The sequence below is a fragment of the Corylus avellana genome, chromosome 5 (assembly GCF_965113065.1).
Source record: "Corylus avellana chromosome 5, dhCorAvel1.hap1.2, whole genome shotgun sequence".
In the NCBI taxonomy this organism is placed as follows: Eukaryota; Viridiplantae; Streptophyta; class Magnoliopsida; order Fagales; family Betulaceae; genus Corylus; species Corylus avellana.
Window position 1 is genome coordinate 633,589 of NC_142494.1, and position 20,907 is coordinate 654,495.

The 20,907-nt window shown below is 34.7% G+C and overlaps 3 protein-coding genes across 7 annotated transcripts; 2 read left to right on the forward strand and 1 right to left on the reverse strand.

The window, feature by feature from the left end:
• The first annotated feature begins 620 nt into the window (after positions 1-620).
• FRS10 (FAR1-related sequence 10) lies at positions 621-4,702 on the forward strand. 3 transcript variants are annotated; one of them, XM_059593102.2, is made up of 5 exons: positions 621-713; positions 827-914; positions 1,981-3,064; positions 3,143-3,586; positions 3,690-4,702. In XM_059593102.2, the coding sequence occupies exons 3-5, from the start codon at positions 2,036-2,038 to the stop codon at positions 4,293-4,295; spliced, it is 2,079 nt and encodes a 692-aa protein (XP_059449085.2). In that variant the 5' UTR covers positions 621-713; positions 827-914; positions 1,981-2,035; the 3' UTR covers positions 4,296-4,702. The 3 variants fall into 3 exon arrangements, with proteins under 3 accessions (XP_059449085.2, XP_059449088.2, XP_059449086.2); XM_059593105.2 differs by having other exon boundaries at positions 836-914; XM_059593103.2 differs by lacking the exon at positions 827-914.
• A 2,623-nt stretch (positions 4,703-7,325) lies between these two features.
• LOC132180326 (uncharacterized) lies at positions 7,326-8,234 on the reverse strand. The gene has a single exon (XM_059593118.2). The coding sequence runs from the start codon at positions 8,193-8,195 to the stop codon at positions 7,599-7,601; it is 597 nt and encodes a 198-aa protein (XP_059449101.2). The 5' UTR covers positions 8,196-8,234; the 3' UTR covers positions 7,326-7,598.
• Positions 8,235-12,955: 4,721 nt separating this feature from the next.
• Positions 12,956-17,340, forward strand: LOC132180321 (glucose-6-phosphate 1-dehydrogenase, chloroplastic). 3 transcript variants are annotated; one of them, XM_059593108.2, is made up of 10 exons: positions 12,956-13,291; positions 13,998-14,188; positions 14,313-14,407; positions 14,485-14,599; positions 15,018-15,223; positions 15,303-15,452; positions 15,551-15,671; positions 15,998-16,227; positions 16,327-16,527; positions 16,842-17,340. In XM_059593108.2, the coding sequence occupies exons 1-10, from the start codon at positions 13,060-13,062 to the stop codon at positions 17,092-17,094; spliced, it is 1,794 nt and encodes a 597-aa protein (XP_059449091.2). In that variant the 5' UTR covers positions 12,956-13,059; the 3' UTR covers positions 17,095-17,340. The 3 variants fall into 3 exon arrangements, with proteins under 3 accessions (XP_059449091.2, XP_059449092.2, XP_059449093.2); XM_059593109.2 differs by having other exon boundaries at positions 14,004-14,188; XM_059593110.2 differs by having other exon boundaries at positions 13,108-13,291; positions 13,960-14,188.
• Positions 17,341-20,907: the final 3,567 nt, after the last annotated feature.

The following is a 20,907-nucleotide window of genomic DNA, read 5'->3' on the forward strand; positions in this document are numbered from 1 at the left end:
AACATGAAGAAGGATGCTATTTATACTGCGATGTTTACTGCAACTTTTTACAATCTAGATTGCAACGAAAGGCAGGATCTTCAGCAAAGTTTTCCTTCTAATGAAAGGCATCAAAAGAACAAAAAAAAAAAGAAGAAAATTCATGCAGGATGTGCAGTTAAAATAAGAGTTTCTTGGATGCTAAGTCACCTTAATGTTTATTGATCTACTATCAAAAACTCAATGCATAATCCTAGCATTCAAAGCCTATACCCTTCAGGAATGTGTTTTGAATAAACTCTAATTAATTTACTAATTTGGTTTCATTAATCTTCTTGAATTCATGCCATTTCCTTCTTGAGCAGACAATGGGATGCTGGGAAGACCCGCATAATAAGGCCCACAAACCGGCCCATCATACAAATAAGTTTGTTAAGCCCACGACCCATCCCAGTTGTTGCCACGTCATCATAGAGCCGAGTGAATGACATGTCATTTTGCTTACTTGGCAAGGTTCTGGAATTGGGCTTTTCTAAAGAGGGCCCATACGAAGATTTTGGGCCCCCATTGACTTACACTATAATAATATATAATATATTATAATAATACGAATACTAAATTTAGTAAAACTACTGCAGGGGACGATGAAGAACCCAAAGCACAAACAAAAACAGAGTACCTGAAAAACGGTTCTGATTAGGGTTTTTATTATTTTTCACAAGATTCTCGTCCTGGTACGTAATCTATATCTAATTAATCAGTTTTTTCAGTTAATTTTTGTATTATTTGCCTTGATGTTCGACTCTTTCATCAAATTCTGTTCCATAATTTTTACTTTCCTTATCAGTGCTTACAGGTGCTCTGCAACACCACATTGTTAAAGGCAGAGAAATTAGAATCATTTAAAGGCTTTTTTGTGCAATTTTATTTACTGGGTATGTGATAATATCGCAATTAATGCATAGTTTTTTTTTTTTTTTTTTTTGTTCAGTTTTTAGTTTACACTATCTGAAGCTAAATTTGGGGTTTCTATTCGTTTTGTTTGAAGTGTCAATCTCCGTTAGAGCTGGGTCCGTTTCCTTTGGTTAGACCTACCTGAGTCTGCTTTGAAATTGTGGTACATAGACAATCTCAAGCTAAATTTAGGTTTTTTTAACTGGTCCTATTGATTTTATCTTTCTCTATATGAAAATGATCCTTGTATTAGCTAAATTAGATTTTTTTTTTTTTTTTTTTTTTGTCATTTTTACTTCATTTTTCATTCCTGGGTTTGCTATGACTTGAACTACATTTTTAAAGGAAATGAAATCCCTTAGACTGGTTTTCTGTCTATTTGCAAGTATCCCTACCTGAACAGTTTATGCGGCCAAGAAAGCTTGTTCCCATTTAGCTTTCCCTTCATTTTGGTGCTGAAACTGAGGATAATGTAGAAAATGAAGTTTTTAGTATTATGTTTTAGAAAAAATGTTTGTCTTTTTACTTATCAAAAATAAAAAATAAAATGTTTTAGAATTTTTGGTTTTCAGGGTATCAAAGAAGTAAGTACCCGTAAGAAAGATTGATGTCAGAGGCTTTCACTATTTTCATTATCTGCTTTAAGTTTGGTTTGTGGTCTCTCTTCTTTTTCATTGAGAAAAGAAAAGAGTCGACTCAATTTTAAGTTGAACCTATATCTAAGCAGGACTTCAGGGCAAAGCCGAATCTTTGCAGTAGTTGAAAAAATAATTTTTAACTCAAGCATTGAAAAGTTCATGTTAGAGAGTTCTGACCTTAAATTCTTGAAAGCTTCCACAGTCCACGGTTAATCAGAAAACAAGGGAATATGCAAATGGAAGCAAATATTGATACTTTATTTGCTATGCTTTTAGTTTCAATACACGAATAAATAAATGAACTTAATTGATGAAAATAATTGTAATTAATTTTATTTTGGGTGAATGTTTTCATTTTCTTCTGCCTCAAATAATTTAACTATTTTATTCTTTTTCTGTGTATTCTCAGCTACAAAACAAAAGAACAAGAGTTTTGGAACATTTTTTTTGGTTTTCCGATCAAAATGACGATGAAGCCATCAAACAACATCTGGATTCGACGCCAACAGTGCCCATGTGGAGATTGGAAGTGTTATATCAAGTATGAAGGAGATGATCAGGCTTCAGTAAGCTCTCAGCTACTGAAGAGTGAAACAATGCCATCATCATCATCGGCGGAAGCAGTCTTTACTCCTTATGTGGGTCAAATTTTCAGAACTGATGACGATGCTTTTGAATACTATAGCAATTTTGCCCGGAAGAATGGGTTTTCAATTCGAAAAGCACGATCAACCGAAAGCCAAAATTTAGGTATATATAGACGAGATTTTGTTTGTTATCGGTCAGGGTTTAATCAACCCAGAAAAAAAGCCAATGTGGAGCATCCAAGGGAGCGTAAATCAGTTCGATGCGGATGTGATGCAAAATTATATTTGACAAAGGAAATTGTTGATGGTGTTACTCAATGGTATGTTTCACAATTTAGTAATGTTCATAACCATGAATTATTGGAAGATGACCAAGTTCGCCTACTTCCTGCTTATCGGAAAATACAGGAGGCTGATCAAGAACGCATTCTTTTACTCTCAAAAGCTGGGTTTCCTGTGAATCGGATAGTGAAAGTGTTGGAGTTAGAGAAGGGTGTTCAACCTGGGCAGTTGCCGTTCATAGAGAAGGATGTTAGAAATTTTGTTCGGACATGTAAAAAGACTGTACAAGAAAATGATGCTTTGCTCACTGAGAAAAGGGAGAATGATACACTGGAACTTGTCGACGCCTGCAAGGCTATGGTGGATAGGGATCCAGATTTTGTTTATGATTATACCACAGATGAAAATGGTAAGGTTGAAAATATTGCATGGTCATCTGGCGACTCTGTTCGCTCATATACAGTATTTGGTGACGTAGCTACTTTTGACACCTCATATCGTTCTATCACCTATGGATTGCTCCTTGGAGTATGGTTTGGTATAGATAATCATGGCAAGGCAATTTTCTTTGGGTGTGTTTTGCTACAAGAAGAAAATTCTCATTCATTTGCATGGGCTTTACAGGTTTGTGGACGCAAATTCTTGTGATTAATTCGCGTCTATCTTCATGCAATTTGTTTATGATTTTTTCTTTTTGAACAGACTTTTGTTCGATTTATGAGAGGAAGACGGCCACAGACAATTCTAACTGATATAGATTCGGGCCTCAGAGATGCTATAGCAAGGGAGTTACCAAATACTAAACATGTGATATGTGTATGGCATATTCTGTCCAAATTATCTAGTTGGTTCTCTTTGCCTCTTGGATCACAGTATGCAGATTTTAAAGCTGACTTTGATATGTTGTGTCATCTGGAGAGTGTAGAAGATTTTGAACATCAATGGAATCTTTTGGTTGCTCGGTTTGGACTTGTTTCAGATAAGCACATATCATTACTGTTTTCATATCGAGCATCCTGGCCACTTTCCTACACTAGAAGTTACTTCGTGGCTCGTATGTTGACAGCTGAGTTTTCTCAATCTTTGGACTCATTCTTGAAAAGAATCTTGAGTGCACCGACGTGTTTGCAAGTATTCTTTGAGCAGGTATTCTGCCTACATGACTATGTTTTGTTTCCTCTCTCCCCCTTCCCCCAACTTCCTCCACTTAGTTGATTAACTGCTTCAGATTTCTTTTTGGATCTTGTAGATTGGAATTGCTGCTAACCTTCAAAATCAAACCAGAGAAGGAATTCAGTATATGCATATCAAGACATGCATACCTATTGAAGAACATGCACGAAGTATTCTTACACCTTATGCTTTCAGTGTGTTACAACATGAAATTGTGCTGTCCATGCAATATGCAACAACAGAAATGGCAAATGGATCCTATCTTGTGCGACATTACAAGAAAATGGATGGGGAATGTTTGGTGATTTGGATACCAGATGATGAGCAAATCCACTGTTCATGTAAGGAATTTGAACATTCGGGAATATTATGCAGGCACTCTCTTCGAGTACTTCTAGTGAAGAACTACTTTGAGCTCCCAGAAAGGTATTTTCTGCATCGATGGCGGGTAGAGACTTCTTTACTTCCCATGGATGATCAACATGTTCAAATCAGCAGCGACGAGTGCACTCAAGCATTTCATTCCCTTGCTGCAACTTTATTGACAGAATCCTTGATCTCTAAGGAACGTTTTAATTATGTTCATAGAGAACTTACAGGGCTCCTCGAGCATGTTAGAAACATGCCAGTCATTGATGAATTTGCCATGAATATGGCAGCTAACAATGTCAGTGAATCTTAGGTTTGTTGATTTAGCAAATGGTGGCTAATGTGATATGAGTTCTTCACTTGGGGGGACCCTATTTCTTCAGAGATTTAGCCATTTCTGGAAGATGAAAGGAGGTCATGTGAAATGCACCACCAAGTAACAACTGACATTCATAAGCTCGTCCTGTCAATAGTTTGAAACAAACAGGGGAGTACCGATTTTTTTGACAAGTCTCCACCAGTTTCATTTTTTTCTTCTTCACTGTTTTTCCTTTGAATATTAATTCAATGTTGCAAATATTTGGGAGGACTGGTCAGTTGTTAGTGTAAATGTAAAGTGCCTCTTTTTAATAGCTTTTATTTAAAAAGAAAAAAAAGAGTGAACTAAGAAGGTGGTGTTTCTTCTTCCTTGAATTTTACCCAATTTGACAGTGGTATTCTAGTCGCAATTATTTCATGTTGATCAAGATTTAATGCAGGCCTATCTTTTTCCTTGATTGGTTGATCAGAATGGTGAAAAAAAAGGAAGGTATCCAATTAGCACGCAGACATCTGAGAGAAGGCTTTGTGAAGTTGAGCATGACTAAGCTCTTCAACTTTGAGGCTTAAAAATAAAGCTTTTTAAAAAAAATTCTTTCAGGCTTTTAGCTCCTTTTCTCGACCCAATTCCAGACAAGTTCTCAAAAAGAGGAGAAAGTTTCTAGAGAGTGATATTTTGTGAAATGTCAATTTATCTTCCGCCGATTTATTTGAATGAAAGCAATCTTTATCTCATTGTTTTTCCATCCTTGCCTTTGAAACACGACATTCTAGGAACAAATAATGCCATGGACTGGAGCCTTGAGTGCCACCATTGACTGCTGTTCAATGAAATAGAGGACGACAAGAACCTGTTACATTAATCCATGGAATTAAATTCCATGTCTCTCATTGCCACAGAATTTGGCAACCTTCCGGTAGAAAACAGATCTTTGTCTGATCTCGTAAGGGCACAGGTTGATTATACTCCTTATTCATTTGTCTGTAGGTGGAGTAAACGTAAATCTATTGTGGGGTCATTTGATGGGGGCACTGTCAAATACGTTTAAGCTCCTGTCTCCCACTTTGCCTTGTTGCTGATTTGATATATTTTGGGTGTTTGTCACCAGGGAAACCTAGCCAGGTGCAAAGTCGATATCAGTCTTACAATGTTTCCGAACGTTAAGCTTTTGTTTGTGTTCTTGTTTCAACTTTCTTGAGCCAACATTCCGTCCAAAACCGGAACATGTTTGAGGACCATAGAATGCCAGATACGGGTGGCAATTCATATTCTCATGTCGAGTTCAAGTCGTATCGAGATATGGGTATCAACCTTAAACTAATCTATTTAATTAAACAAATCAAACCCTTTAATCCGAATGTACTAATTTTATATTAGTGCCGGATTCACGATTCATATACAAAAATTGTCGGTCCGGGAAGAACTGACACTAGTGAGTAAGAACTAAGGGAAGCTCGTGTGTATGATGGTAGGGTCTGTGTTTCGATAACTCCAAGAAAGATTGTTGTGCAACTCATTACGCACTGAAACATGCTCTTTAAGATATGAGGATCTCAAAGTTTGGTTGGAGGTTGATTTGACCCTTTGTGCACGCCAAAATAACACACAAAAAAAAAAAAAGTGATTGCATATAGAGATTCCCTTTTCAAGGTTGGAACGGAGCAAGATTGGGAAGCTCATCATGCGGTTAAACATGCTTGAAGATCATAGGATCTCAAAGGTTGGTTGGTAGTTGTCCCCAAGTGTGTGGGAAAGTGGCCCAAAAAAAGTGATTGCACCCATTATATTTGAGTATTTGCGATTGCCAGAAGCTTTAGCTAGCTATTGTGACTTGGCAGTGCACTTAACCACCTAAGAATTTGGTGTACGCATTTGTCCATAGAGTTATTTGCGGATTGGGATTCTCTTATATTTTCTGTCTGAATTTCGTGGGGGAAGAAACCCGAGAGCCTGAGGTGTCCGGGCAGGTGGGTGGTGCATTCCGAGCTATTCAAAGACCTGTTTGAACATTTCAGGACCTGGAGCCTCCTCTCTCATTCAATGCCAAAGAGGCAAGCACTTAAAATTCGGGCAGAAAATTTCGAGAAACCTCTGTTTGTTCTCTATAGTATCTAGTAGTGTATAGATGTTAAAATGAGACAATTTTTCTCTCTTTTAGAGGGATTCTGGTAAAAATTCATATGCATTAAACTGAGACCAATTCTCTCTCGCTGTCTCTAATTTTTTTTTGCATCTTGCGAAAGACCCGGGCTGAAGTCAAGTGAGTAATTGCTTGGTAGCTTCTTTCCCTTTCCATGGAAATAGAAAGATAACGTTCACACGCATAAAGCAAGACAAAGACTTTATGCGACAAGGACATATAATACACGGAAAAATTGAAATAAGAGTACATAAAAGTTAAAACCCTCCTCGTAAGAACAGATGACTGGCAGGTAATTTGAAAGTATTCTGCCCCCTTCTTGCCCCCATTTATGGTCCTTAGTTTTTGGTTGATACCTAAAAACTGTCTTCAGCTTTAAATGTAGGAAAAATAAATAAATAAGATTTATATTGTGCAATAAATATATAAATATAAATATAAAAAGAGAGAAAGCCGAAAATAAAAATTTTACTGGGTGGTCAGACCATCCCAAATGGTCACATGGGATAACCGAGTCATCTCCAAGGATTTGAGGGTAGTTCGGTGACGACTTTAGTCAAAATTTCAAACGGAAATTCAGGATGGCAAGATCCCACTTGAAGTTTTAAGTTAATTATTAAATCCCATGAACCATATTGCAAATTGGTGTAACTAGGAGAAATTATTTGCATTTTTCCTTAAATTTAATGGGATGATTACTTCAAAACAACTCATGCTCTGCTTCTGCAGAATTAGTACAAACGATGTAGGTCCAAAACTTCTCACCCGAACACACCCAAGCTAAATTAGAATTGAAAGACCCTTAAAACTTCAGGGGGTAAAGTAGATTTTTCCCTTTTAAGTTAATTGTTAAATCCAATGAACCATATTGCAAATTGGTGAAACTAGGAGAAATTATTTGCATTTTTCCCTTAAATTTAATGGGATGATTACTTCAAAACAACTCATGCTCTGCTTCTGCAGAATTAGTACAAACGATGTAGGCCTAAAACTTCTCACCCGAACACACTCGAGCTAAATTAGAATTACTACTTACAATCCTACACATAATCTAAAGACATGTAAAGAAGAAAATACAATTCTGATTCCTTCCAAAAAATTGAAAACAAAACTACAAGTGACTACAATATTTTTTAACATGGCTAAGAATCCCAAGATTAAATCATGTTCGGGAATCGGGATTCAATTTTGATTCCTTCTTTCATCTTTCTTATAAAATCATCACATCTTTTGTGTAACTCCTCTGCACTCATCAACTCAGATTCTTCTCCCTCTTCATCTTCTCCTTCTTCTTCAGCGTCACCTTCATCTCCAATTCCTACTGTTGCCAAAGACCGATCTGCCATTTCTTTTTCCTCTTCAACTTCCATAACTACAATTTCACTTGCATCCATGGCCTTATTCTCTGATAATTGAGGCACTGATGGCCGACCATCTTCTTTCTTCATGACATGTTCTTCAGTAAGATCATCCCCCAATGGAGACTTCCCAACCAGACCAGAGTTCTTGACAATGAAAGCAAGGAGTCCATTGCAGAGCAGGAACATATAGTTCTTGTCAACAGTAGTGTAGCTAAAGAGTTTCATGGGAAATGTAGAGATGTGGACATGGAAGGAGTGGAGAAGGAAAGGGAGTGATGAAAATATGATAGATAAGAGTGAGAAAGAGAGGAAGAATCTGATGGCTTTGTTGGGATTGCAGAAGTGGTTGAACTGGCTTGCAATCTGGATATATGGGTGCCTGAAATTGCCCATGATGATGATCTTTGTGCTAACAAGATAGAAGCTTTGAGAGAGAGCGATGACAGATGCTGAAAGATTGGCTGGTATATATAGAGTGAAATGTTAACCACAGTGGTTAACATGGGGTGAAAATTGAATTCCTAGAACCACCCTTCATGGTTTAAGACAGACCAAGTCAGTCAACTACCTCTATAGTATTTCTTTTGGGTAAATTTCTAGCTGCCTCACATCAAGAAGAATACAAAAGGCAGTATTTATTGAATTCAATTGACTCACTTGACTGGAATCTTCCGTGTGAAAAGTAGCCTAAGGCCAATAAAATAGAATAAAGTTTCTTGAGGAAATTTTATGGATGTTGTTATACCATAAAGAAAATGCTTTAATGGGTTCATTTAATTGAATTTTCTTTTGGGTTAATTATTTTTTGACCTCATGAATTATAGCGTTTTGGCACTTTTCCCTCGTGAACTACTAGCCATAACACTTAACCTTATCAAACTACCATCTTATGATAAAAAGCCCTCTTCCGTCAATCAAATGGGTTAAAATAGACGGTCAACGATCATGTGCAAATCATGTGTCATTTTAATTTTTTTTTTTCCACTTTTGCCCTCATTTGAAATTGTTTTCATATGTTAGATTAGGGTTTAGGAGGGTATAAGCGTCATTTTCTCGGTCTGAAGTGAGGGTAAAAGTGAAAGAAAAAATTTAATTGAATTTTCTTTTTAAATGGGTTAGTTTATTTCCCCAAAATATACATCTTCAATCTTCAAGTTTGGCATTTTTGGTGTAGGCATGTGGATGAATAGTAATTTTACAGCTTTGTCTAGTAGGTGGTAGATTAATTTGTGGGGTTAATTTAGGGGATGGGCTATCTTAAAGTTTTGAAATTTTTGGGTCGATCTTAATTTCGAGTATGAAATATATAGTACATGTTAGATTGGCATCAAGGCTTGATTTCGGGAATGGTTGAGCTTAAAATTCTGGCCTTTGGGTAGGGATGAAATCTAGTTGGAATAGTAATTGTGGCCTTCTCCATCTCAAGTTCTACTATTGGTAACACATTTTTTAAAGCATTTCTTAAGGGAAAATTGGAAAATTTTCAATAACTTTTTAATTTTTTATCGCATTTGTAATCACTAAACTGAGCTTTAGAAACTCTCAATTTAGTGTATTCAAGTTAAAAAAGTTTGCAATGGCACCTCTACTGAAATGCCTCATATGCCCCTATAAAACTAATAAAAATACAAAATTACACTTGAATTAAAAATTTTAAAAACAAAAAAGAGTAGGAAAAAAAACAAAAAAAAAAACAAGCGATTAGTCGTAGCTAACCTACGATTAGCCTCAGTCGTGGGTCACCAAGCCCACGGCCGCCCTACCCTTGGGTGGTAGCCGTGGGTCAAAAATGACTTCCACCAATTTTTTTTTTTTTTTTTTCTTTTCAAAAATAGGAATATTTTGAAAATTTCCACATCATCTCTTAGAATTTAACAAAAAATCTTAGCCGACAAGTGAAATTGCAATTTTTTTAAACTTAGATTCATTAAATTGAGAATTTTTAAAGTTTAAATAAATAATTACAAAAGCAATAAAAAAAAATAAAAGAAAGAGTAAAGTTTTCTCAAAAATTTAATTTTTACCGATCGAAATCCACTGCAATTGGAACAGACAATTGAGAGAAGTCATCGATAAAGCTTATGTATCCGAACAAGTCTTAAGTTGTCCGAACAACTATTCGAATACTTATTTCTATCTAGAACTCTCACATTACAATCGACAAACCACGAAATGAACAAAGATGGGATTGCAGCCAATGCCAATCATCTCATCAAAAGATGTCCAAAAAATTATAAATTGATGAATTAGCAAAATTAGGTGGGGGTAACACGAAAGTAGCTTTAATTAACTTTTTCGTTTCTTTTGACTAGTGTTGACCTTAAGTCAATGCTTTTATAATACCTTTGATGTGATGACCGTTTGATTTTCAGATGGATGGATGACTAAGTCATCGGACAGCAGGCAGGGCCCAGGACACTAGAAAATTCAAAAAATAGACTACACGCCGTAAACCTTACGATGATATTGTGAAGGCTGTTGGGATCAGTTGAGCGTTCACATTTGAGCAGGTGATGTGTACGTGGATGGGCTAGCTTTAACAGCTGGACCTTTTTTAAGAGGATCAAATATTTGATACGAAAGGAAAAAAAGAAAAGCAAAAAAGTTTTTCCCCCTTTCAATCACATGTGAATACATTAGCATTTCACAAATTAACAAATAGACTAACACGCTCCATAATCAACTTGAGAGAATTAAAATCTACCCAAAAAAAAAAATCTCACCAACCCTCAACCCTAACAGATAGATGCATGAGCCATCTCAAGTAAGTAGCAGGGGAAGTTGTAAGAGCCATCCTCTCATTACCGATGAAAAAACGAACAGTTATTAATTGTTTGTTAACTGTACTAACGATAACCATATTAACTGCTAACCACTTTTAAAGGTGGTTAAGAGAAACTGCTAACCGTCTATATATATAAATACATGAAACGACATTATTTTTATGTTTAAATATATATAAAAATTTAGAAATGATGTCGTATGTAATAGGATAATATCGTATTACCATAGAAACGACATCGTTTTGATTTTTTTCTTTTAGTTTTAATTTTTTTTTTAATCTTTTCTTTTAAAAAGTAGTTCTTAAGGTTATTAACTACTAACTGCTGATTAACCGCCTAAATGGTTAACAGAGACCGTTAGTAAATTTTACTAACCTTTTTTTTACCCTTACCTCTCATTGTGTTCTGCCCGTCTCTCCTTTTGCGGGGGTGATGGAGAGGCTCTGACGTCGACTCAACACTCTAAAATGAAGCCAAAAAAACACGGCAGATCCAAGTGTTACCAATTCATTTAAGGTATTAAAGTCAATTTGATAAAGTCCAAATTTTCTTAAACCAATAGGGCCAATTTGGTCAATTCGATAAGCCATTTGCTAGGTAAGCTAGCATAACCCAAGAGTCTATTTTTCGCCAATTTAGAGCTACTCTGAATTTGTAATGCTCGTTAGTCTTCAAAGTATGGTTGGTATATGTTTTAGACTTTCAGAGACAGATAGAAGCACATGACGAGAAAACTCACTGTGCTTGCCATCAACATTTTCTTTGATCTTATATGTCTTTTCTTTTAATTCGATGATGATGTACCTCGGAGCTTGGAAGGGCTTGGAACCAGACAAATTTTGTTAAATTACCAATTATTGAATAGTTTAAGTTGTTAAAAAGTATTTTAAGGCAGTTGGACGGACAACGAATCACCTGTAAAACTAAAAAAAAAAAAAAAAAAGGTCATAAGAAACTGTCAGGCTTAGAGAACAGAGCATTCAATACTTCAATCAATAAATGGTTATTTGAAAGAAAATGAACTCTTATATGCTTGTTACATGGGGGACTCATAGCCATATGTTTATTTTTATGTAAAAAGTTGCTTGAGTAACCTAAGGTAATTATTTAATATATTAAAAAAATTAATTTAATAATTAATTATTGTTCTAATATATTTAGACCAAAGCAAAAGAAATAGGATGTACTATAGTCTATAGGCTATAGCTTCTATGGCCCGAAACAATCGACTTTGAGTTGGCCCATGCACAATGCATAGAAGCCCAAACATTTAAAGAGAACATTTGTTTCTTGAATGGACTGCCAAGTATCTTGTCATGATTAACACCCAATCCTTTTTTTTTTTTGTTTTTTTTGGTTGGTATTAACACCCAAGCTTCAATGCTTCTTTCAATTCTTTTTCCACTTTCAACTTGGTGTCATTGTTCATTATTTGTTCTATAATATATGCCTTCTTCTTGAGATATCCATAGAACAAATCAAGGAATCTAATAGAAGACTTCGACCCTCCTCTTAACTAAAATGGATGCATCAAGGCTGTCCTTCGGATTTCTCATTCACACTTTAGTTTTAGTCAGCTACTTACTTGCCATTTGTGCAAGTTATAATAGGGTACTCTAAAATGGTTGAGCATCTCAGGGAGATGATCTTTCTTTTAGGCTACTAAGTATTAATTGATTGTAATTTTAATCTTCTATATTGAAAAGTTTGTTGGGGTTTGGTTGCCTCCGAAGTTGTTTTATTTTTAAAGTGCTTTTTCAAATGATTTCCACTTTATTGTGTTTGATCTTTTATTGTTCTACTTAATTTTGATGTTGTAGGGGGTTAATATCACTAATTGGGACTATAAGAATAATTGAGAATGCTTTCACTTAGATTAGTGAAAACCGAACAGGATCTTCTCCAGTTCAAATGAATTGGAGAATATCCAGTTAATTATAATGGATGAATATTTTTGTTTTTTTATTTTTTGAAGAGACAAAACTATTCTTACACTATAACTTTGAAGAAGCTTTTCTATCTTACCAAAAAGAAAGTTTTCAAATAAGTTCGGACAGATAATAACTCCCAAAGAAAAGAAGCCACGGATCGCTGCATCAAAATTTAAGTTGAGAAAATTAACCAAAAAAATCATCCCTAATCACTCGCCCTGTTAACCAAAGTGCCACTTGAACAAAGTAATTAAAAAATAAAAGATTATATTAAAAAATCCTCGACCTCACATAGAGGATTTGCCTAGCATTCGACTGCTAATGAGTGTGATAGTTTGTCTAACTGGCCTTTCCAACAGCTCAAAGGGCCAATAGATATTAGACAGCGAGATGAGCCCATGTTCTTTCTTCTCCGGGAGATATCTATTTGATCCACACAAGTCTTCCACAAACAAAAAAAAAAAAACAACTATAGACACATTCTTGGATATATCTCCCATAATTGCTCAAAGCTAAAGCTTCGTTTTTTGTGACCCAAATTGCATGGCTAGACACTTGAATCCTTGCTCTTCTTCCTCTTATTCTTCTTCTACCACCTTCACACCCTCTTCATTCAAGAATGGGACACATCTATCCAGTAGATTCATCATAGTGCCAAGAAAACCACATTCCTCCTCATGGGTCTCTCTGATTCATCCAAGAATCCGTGCCAGAAATCACTTTCAGCTCAAATCCTCAAATGGGCATCCACTCAATGCTGTTTCTTTGCAAGATGGTTCGGTTTTTGGCTTTTCTATTGATCTTTACTATCCCATTTTCTTCTGTTTTGATTAGTTAGCTAATCAGCTTTCGTGCGTTTGCCTTTTTTCGGATGTGTGATTCTCAGGTTTCTGTTTCCCACTTCTTGGTATTGTTCTATGTTAGAGAAATGCGTGTGCATAAGCCCAAAGGAATTGTCTTTTGGTTGTTGATTTGGTTTCAGATTGTTAGTTAATTTCGAGTTTTCTTGTAAGGTGCTTTCTGTTTGCTTTATCACTCATAGAGAGTGATGGAAAACCCTTAATTCACAATGATAATGGGGATTGGGGAATGCTTATTGGATTACTAAACATTCGCTATTTGGCTATATAGTGGTTGGTCTAATAGTAAGTTTTCTAGAAATGAGAAAGTTTTGAACTTGTTAAGGTAGCCCAATTCGACAGTAGAAAAATCAATCTTTTTAATTTTTGAAAGATTCATAGATATTGGTGGATCGGCCACAATGTAGTGTTTATTGACATGATTTTGAAATATTAATGATAACGATTTCACCAAGTTGTGAGGAAGTTATTTTCTTTGGAAGATTAGGTGTGTATTTGGTTTTCTGATTCGCCTCTTCTTTATGTTGGCATTCCATTTATGTGTCTGTAATATGTTCAATACCATTCTTTTTTTTACCTTTAGTTTCTTGAAGTTCAATCTTAGATTGGATTTTGGAGTAGGTACAGCTGGAAGTCCTCTGGCCAAAAAACATATTGAGCCTCGAGGGAAAAAGGGATCCCTTCCATTCTCAGAACTGGACAACGTAGAATCTCACCTCAGCATAACCATTGTTGGCGCTTCAGGAGACCTTGCCAAAAAGAAGATATTTCCAGCACTTTTTGCGCTCTATTATGAAGATTGTTTACCCAAGGTTCCATCCTTCCATTGCTTCATATTGTTGTTTTGTAATGGTATCCATAGTTCTCGATATGAGTTAAACGTTTGGCTATGGCTTACCAGTTTCTACATTTTATCATTCAATTGTGTTTATGCAGAATTTTATCGTGTTTGGTTATGCTCGGACTAAAATGACCGATGAGGAGCTGAGGAACATGATTAGCAGAACCTTGACTTGCAGAATTGACAAGAGGTTCTATTTTTGCTAAACAACTACTTATTTTCTGTTTTCCATATTGCATCTATTGATTGGAGGCAATGACTTAACAGGGAAAATTGTGAAGATAAAATGGATCATTTCTTGAAAAGATGCTTTTACCATTCTGGACTGTATGATTCTGAGGAGCATTTCGTAGAATTAAACAGCAAGCTGAAAGAGAGAGAGGTAATTTGTCTACTTAAGATATAGAATTCAGTACCTTTTGGTTGTATCTCTTGTCTGTCTGTATCAACTGTGAAATATAGCTACTGGTAATTGTCGTTGATGGAGCTTCATATGTTTTTTTTAAGTAGCTGATATAACTAGTTGTTGCATACCTGTTTCCAACCACAGAAAGAGAGAGAACCAAATTCCATTCTATACTAATTAAAACTTACCTGAAATGGGTTCTTTATTATAGTATACAGATTTATTGCGGTAGCATGAAAGCATATAACTTCAATCCTAATTAATCTCTATGTTGCCCTATTAAATGTTTAGATTAGCATTGACATGGAATTAAACTTTGAAGCAATAAATGACTTGTTATTGAAGCTTACACTTTTTTGTGTTGTGATAATTGTCTGGTAGTGCACTCTTTCAGGCTGGAAAACTGTCAAATAGGTTATTTTACTTATCAATACCTCCAAATATATTTGTTGATGTCGCGAGATGTGCTAGCCTTGGAGCTTCTTCAGAAAATGGGTGGACAAGGGTTATTGTTGAAAAGCCTTTTGGTCGTGACTCAAAGTCATCTGGTGAGCTAACGAGATGCTTGAAGCAGTACCTTGCTGAAGACCAAATATTCAGGTACATTTTTATTATTGCTTTGTGATAATCTGTACCTATAGAGTTGGTGAGAAAATATTGATCTTGTTGATAATTTCAGGATTGACCATTACTTGGGCAAGGAGCTTGTAGAGAATCTCTCAGTGCTTCGGTTCGCAAACCTTATTTTTGAGCCTCTGTGGTCGCGGAACTGCATCCGCAATGTGCAACTGATATTTTCTGAAGATTTTGGTACAGAAGGCCGAGGGGGGTGAGCTCCATATGTTGTGAGATGAAACAAGTATTGAAATAACATTATTATTCTTTCTCAGACAATGATCACTTCCTTGTTTTTGTTTGTGTTCTCAGATATTTTGACAGCTATGGAATCATACGAGATATAATGCAAAATCATCTTCTGCAAATACTAGCACTTTTCGCAATGGAGTCTCCTGTCAGTTTAGATGCGGAGGATATCAGGAATGAAAAGGTATTATCCGGTTTCTTATTTATATTCGTTACCATACAAATAAAAAAAAATTATTTTCTTTACCATCAAGATTGCAGTTTTAATTATTTCTTCTCTGATAATCACCTCTGGCTTTTTGAAAAACTAGCTAAAACTTCAGTGAAAAACTTCTGATAACTTTAGCACTCCTACCCACCTCTCCCAACACACACCACCACCACCTTGTCTTTCCACCCCAAATCGAATATGAATTTAGAAACGGTTTCCGAAAGTCCCATGAAAGAGTAGCTTCATTTACGAGGGGATTGTAATATAGTGACCAGTTAGTTGGTCTGGCCTTGATTCAGGTAAAGGTCTTGAGGTCAATGAGACCACTGCAGCTTGAAGATGTGGTTGTTGGTCAATATAAAGGCCACAGCAAGGGTGGGAAATCATATCCTGCTTATACAGATGACCCAACTGTGCCAAACGACAGTCTCACTCCAACCTTTGCAGCAGCAGCTCTCTTCATTAATAATGCCAGATGGGATGGGGTTCCTTTCCTGATGAAAGCTGGCAAGGCTCTCCATACTAAGCGGTACGTAAAATTTGTTCTTGATGAGAATCTTTTCTTTTTATGTATGCTGTGGAGATTCAATAAATGGAATGATCTGAAAATGTTGCAATGGTACTCCAGAGCAGAGATCAGAGTTCAGTTTAGACATGTCCCTGGAAACCTGTACAAGCGAAACTTTGGAACGGACTTAGATAAGGCTACAAATGAGCTTGTGCTTCGTGTACAACCTGATGAAGCCATTTATTTGAAGATCAACAACAAAGTTCCTGGTCTTGGAATGAGACTTGATCGCAGCGACCTAAATTTGCTTTATCGAGCAAGGTATACGAATGATAAAGACCTTCTCGTATTTGTTTTCTCTTTTCAAAACAAAAATATTAGTAAACACTCTCAAAACATAAACTACTTTTATATTTATGTCATATCATAACACACTTTAAAACAAAACACGGTCTAAAAAGCATTAACAAATGGTGACATAAATTTCCTCTGCTTTAATGGAAATGGTTGAAAGAGGTATTATCTTGAGTTACATTATATTTCCCACCCTTTTTTTTAATCTTTGAAGGCAATGTGTTACCCATTGATCTCATTCTTGTTACCAGTTTATATCTTCAGTTAATCTTAATGTGCAGGTATCCAAGTGAAATACCGGATGCATATGAGCGGCTACTCTTGGATGCAATAGAAGGGGAACGGAGGTTGTTCATCAGAAGTGATGAGCTTGATGCTGCTTGGGCACTATTCACGCCATTGTTGAATGAACTTGAAGAGAAGAAGATTGTTCCAGAGCTCTACCCACATGGTAGTAGAGGACCAGTTGGAGCACATTATCTCGCTGCAAAGCACAATGTTCGATGGGGAGATCTCAGCGGTGAGGACTCATGAGCGGCCAAGAGCTTCGATGCTCACAGCCGACTCTTGTTTCTCTTCAGAAGTTGTTTCTTTTTTTAGTGCACGATGCTTTTGTATTACACGCAATCTTATGTATTACGGTAAAAATCATCATATGCTTTGTATATATTATTATTGGATTTTGGATTCAATAATGATTTTCATTCTCACATCAGAAAGTGTGAGAGTGAGAGTACGTAACATTTCTCATAAGAGCTTTCGTCTCAGGTGTATTAAAAAGGGTTCCAACTTTTTTTTGTTTATTATTTTTTTAGCAGTAGGTCTTCCTTCTTATGATTTTTCCTTTTCTTTTCTTTTTTTTTTTTAGTTCTTTTTTTTAGGGAAAAATGATGGGTTACATCGGAACATATTTGTTAGTTTTGTATATCACAGGGAGTTCTTAGAACATTTTTATACTACTAAAAGCTTATTGCAAATTAGTGTAACTACATGAACTATTTTTGAATTTTTCCATCTTTTTAAACTAAAGGCAAAATTGTACTTTTAAAAAATTTATGGGAGTAGAACATAAATTTTATATGCTGGCAATTTAAGTTAACTATAAATCAAACGGAATGGGGGTGATTGAAAGGGGTTGATGAATCATTAATCCACATTGCAAATTGTTAAGAAAAATGCTTCTTTGACACCCAACAACAATGGGGTGTTGTTTGGTAAACATCAATGACTTTACAATGCACTGTTCATGAGTGGTGAGGAAAAATATGAGTAATAATTAGTATAAAAAAGTGAAAAAGTTGTATTGAAAAGTGAGAAAATTTTGTTTTGTAGTAATTTTTTTATTTAAATAGTAGTAAAAAGTGAATAATGTGAAATAAAAAGTAAATTATATGATATAAAAAGTGAGAATATTTTGTTGTTGATTTTTTTGAAAAATGTGGGAGAATGTGATGTTTAACAAACAACACCCCAATTATCAGATCCACATTGGCTAGCGTGGTGTATTTTATGTTAATTATTTGTTTAAAAAAAAAGTATTTAAAACACGTCATGTTAGTCAGGGTAAAATAATTGTGAGAATAATCAATTTTTAAAGTTTAAGGAGACATTGAAAAATACGTGATAGTTCACGAGGATAAGTGAATTTTTTTTTTAAAAAAAATTTATTCTTTCTTTTTCAACAATCATATTTTTAAAACTAATCTTTAAAGGTGTGAAAATTTTTCTAAAAACATTATATTATATATATATTTTTAAAAATTATATTTTATTTTATTTAGTATGTGTCTTTTATTTTTCTTTTTTTAAAAAAATTTTAATAAATCTTACATTCAAAAACAAAGAGCAATTATAAGAGAGAGGGGGTGGATCTTTACCACTACAAATTGGGATGAAAGAAAGGGGAAAAAGAAGGTGAGAATACAGCTCGAGAAAACTCTTGCTACCACCCAATATACTATATATGATGAGTGCAAAAATTTTCACTTTTGTGAATTTTCATAACCTCCCAATTGGAAAAAGCTAGATTAATAAGAAAAAAAAGTCAGAAATCACTTTCTCATTTTGCCAAGTCCTAGGAGATGGGGTGTTGTAAAGCTGAGATAACTAATAAAAGTCCCCTTCAATTGAAAATTATTCACACCCATTTATTATTATTATTATTATTACTATTTTTGAAGGGATTTATTATGTTTCTTTAAGTAAGGGTAATTTGAGCTTTACTTATGAGTCATTACCCTTCCATGAAACTAATTTACAAGAGTAGGGTTTACTATTAATATATAAACGTATTTTTTCCAAAAAATAAAAAATAAAAAAAGCACAGCACCCTTCCATGTGTACTTTAGCTCAGTGGTTGCAGAAAATTTATCCTTACAGGTGGCCCCGTGAGTGTAAAGTCCCATGTAAGACTTGACTCTCTTTCCAAAGGGCAGGACCCCTTGAAAGTAGATATCACTCTTCTTCTCTCTTCTCTTTGGGGGTGAATGAAAAGAGGCACGCCACGTGAAAATTTATTTTTTGCATTAAAATATTAAAAAAAAAAATTCCTTCACAGTGTGCTAAGCACGCCGTATACTCTGAATCACGGCCCCTCTTTCGGTAAAGATGTGTGAGAGGGCCTCCTCTAAGAACCATTCTCTCACTTCTCTTGTTATTTTGAATAAATTGACATGGTAAAAAATTAGGAGTTTTTTATTTTTTATTTTTTATTTTTTTATTGTCAAGAGCCACAATGGTCAACAGATTTATTGAGCACTCTAACAAATAGCGAAAAAAAAAAGGTTAAATCGTAAAGCTAGCATTGTGAGATAAAAATACGATATATATATAGCGTTACTCTTTAGAAATAGAGGATATGAGGATTTTACCAAATAATTTGCAAAACCTCATAATGGGAAAAATATGCTAAAATAGTAGAGATTCATAACATGTCCTATAATTCTTAATCATAAGATTACAGGAAATTCTAAAACAAATTAAATAAAGACTCTTAAGCCTTAAGGGATAATAATTAATAATTATTACAAATAAAGACTTATAATTCTTAATGAACAAAAACACCCTAAACTGACAAAAACTCGTAAACTAAATCTTAAATCGATGGACTTAAAGAAAATTAACCCTAAATTTTGCTTAGAGCATTTCCAGCAGCTTTCTCGTCATTTTTCTTATATTTAAGGATTCAAACTACTTTTTATTTTCCTATGTCAAAATATACACCAATAACTTACCTTAATCATTCATTATATCATTAAATTATTTGTTTTTCTAATTATATTATATATATATGAGAGGAGAGAGGAGAGAGGAGAGAGAATCATAAAAGGAGAGAGGAGATAGTAGAGAAGAGAGAGAAACGTTTTATTTATTTATTTTAATAATCATAAGTAGGGCTGGGTTTCGGTCGGTTAAGACCGGTTAATGGACTTATCGGTCGGTTAACCGATAAGCTATCGGTTAACCAAATCTTAACCGATTACCGACCGATAAGAAGTCTTAACCGAAAATTATCGGTCAAATCGGTAATCGGTTAACCGGTCGGTTAATCGGTCGGTTATACCGGTTTGGGCTTTTGTGGGCTTTTTATTGGGCTTTTTTACTGATTGCTAATTGGGCTTAAATTTAATTTTAGAATTGCTAGATTGAGTTTTGTGGGCTTTTTATTAGGCTTTTTTTTAAAAAAAAGTTTATATTAATATAATAAACTCTCTCTCTTACTGGGAGCATCATCTGAGATTGCTCCATGAGCAGAAATGCAAAATCGGTTATACTGTTCTAGCTTCTGGAAGCCCATTTTTGTTCTAATGAACAAAATATGTCAACCAAAAAATCAAGCTTTATCTGATTCAAAATGGCAAAATTGAAATTCTTCATTGGAAGGAAATTCGACGTTGTTTTGGTTTTAACTTTTAATAATAAATATTAAATTTTAAAATTTTAAAAAATTAAAAATTAAAATAACTTATCGGTCATATTGGTTAACCGATAAAAAAATTTTAACCGACCGATAAGCTTATCGGTATAAAATTTTTAACTGATTACCGACCAATAATTTTTAATTTTTTTTTAAAAAAAATTTTTTAAATTTTTATCACTCATCTACCTAATTAATCACTCATAAAGGACCTCTTGATGCGTTCTACATCATACTATCACATATAAGGTACGACATTGGGCTTCATTTATTAATGTATATTTTGATTGTGTTTTTTTTTTTTTTTTTGAAAAGTATTTTAATATGAAATAAATGTTAAAATAATTTTGAGTATATTGTATTTTAAGTTGTTAATTATTAATGCTTTTCTTTTAAAAATAGAAAACAAAAGGGATAAGTAAAAAGCTTTT

What these genes read in the sequence shown, in the direction of transcription:
- FRS10 (XM_059593102.2), top strand. Translation starts at nt 2,036, where the DNA reads ATGACGATGAAGCCATCAAACAACATCTGGATTCGACGCCAACAGTGC. An exon ending in CATTTGCATGGGCTTTACAG is followed by an intron (nt 3,065 to 3,142) that starts GTTTGTGGACGC and finishes CTTTTTGAACAG; the next exon opens with ACTTTTGTTCGATTTATGAG. An exon ending in TGCAAGTATTCTTTGAGCAG is followed by an intron (nt 3,587 to 3,689) that starts GTATTCTGCCTA and finishes TGGATCTTGTAG; the next exon opens with ATTGGAATTGCTGCTAACCT.
- LOC132180321 (XM_059593108.2), top strand. Translation starts at nt 13,060, where the DNA reads ATGGCTAGACACTTGAATCCTTGCTCTTCTTCCTCTTATTCTTCTTCT. An exon ending in AGGATATCAGGAATGAAAAG is followed by an intron (nt 15,672 to 15,997) that starts GTATTATCCGGT and finishes GCCTTGATTCAG; the next exon opens with GTAAAGGTCTTGAGGTCAAT. An exon ending in AATTTGCTTTATCGAGCAAG is followed by an intron (nt 16,528 to 16,841) that starts GTATACGAATGA and finishes CTTAATGTGCAG; the next exon opens with GTATCCAAGTGAAATACCGG.
- LOC132180326 (XM_059593118.2), bottom strand. Translation starts at nt 8,195, where the DNA reads ATGGGCAATTTCAGGCACCCATATATCCAGATTGCAAGCCAGTTCAAC.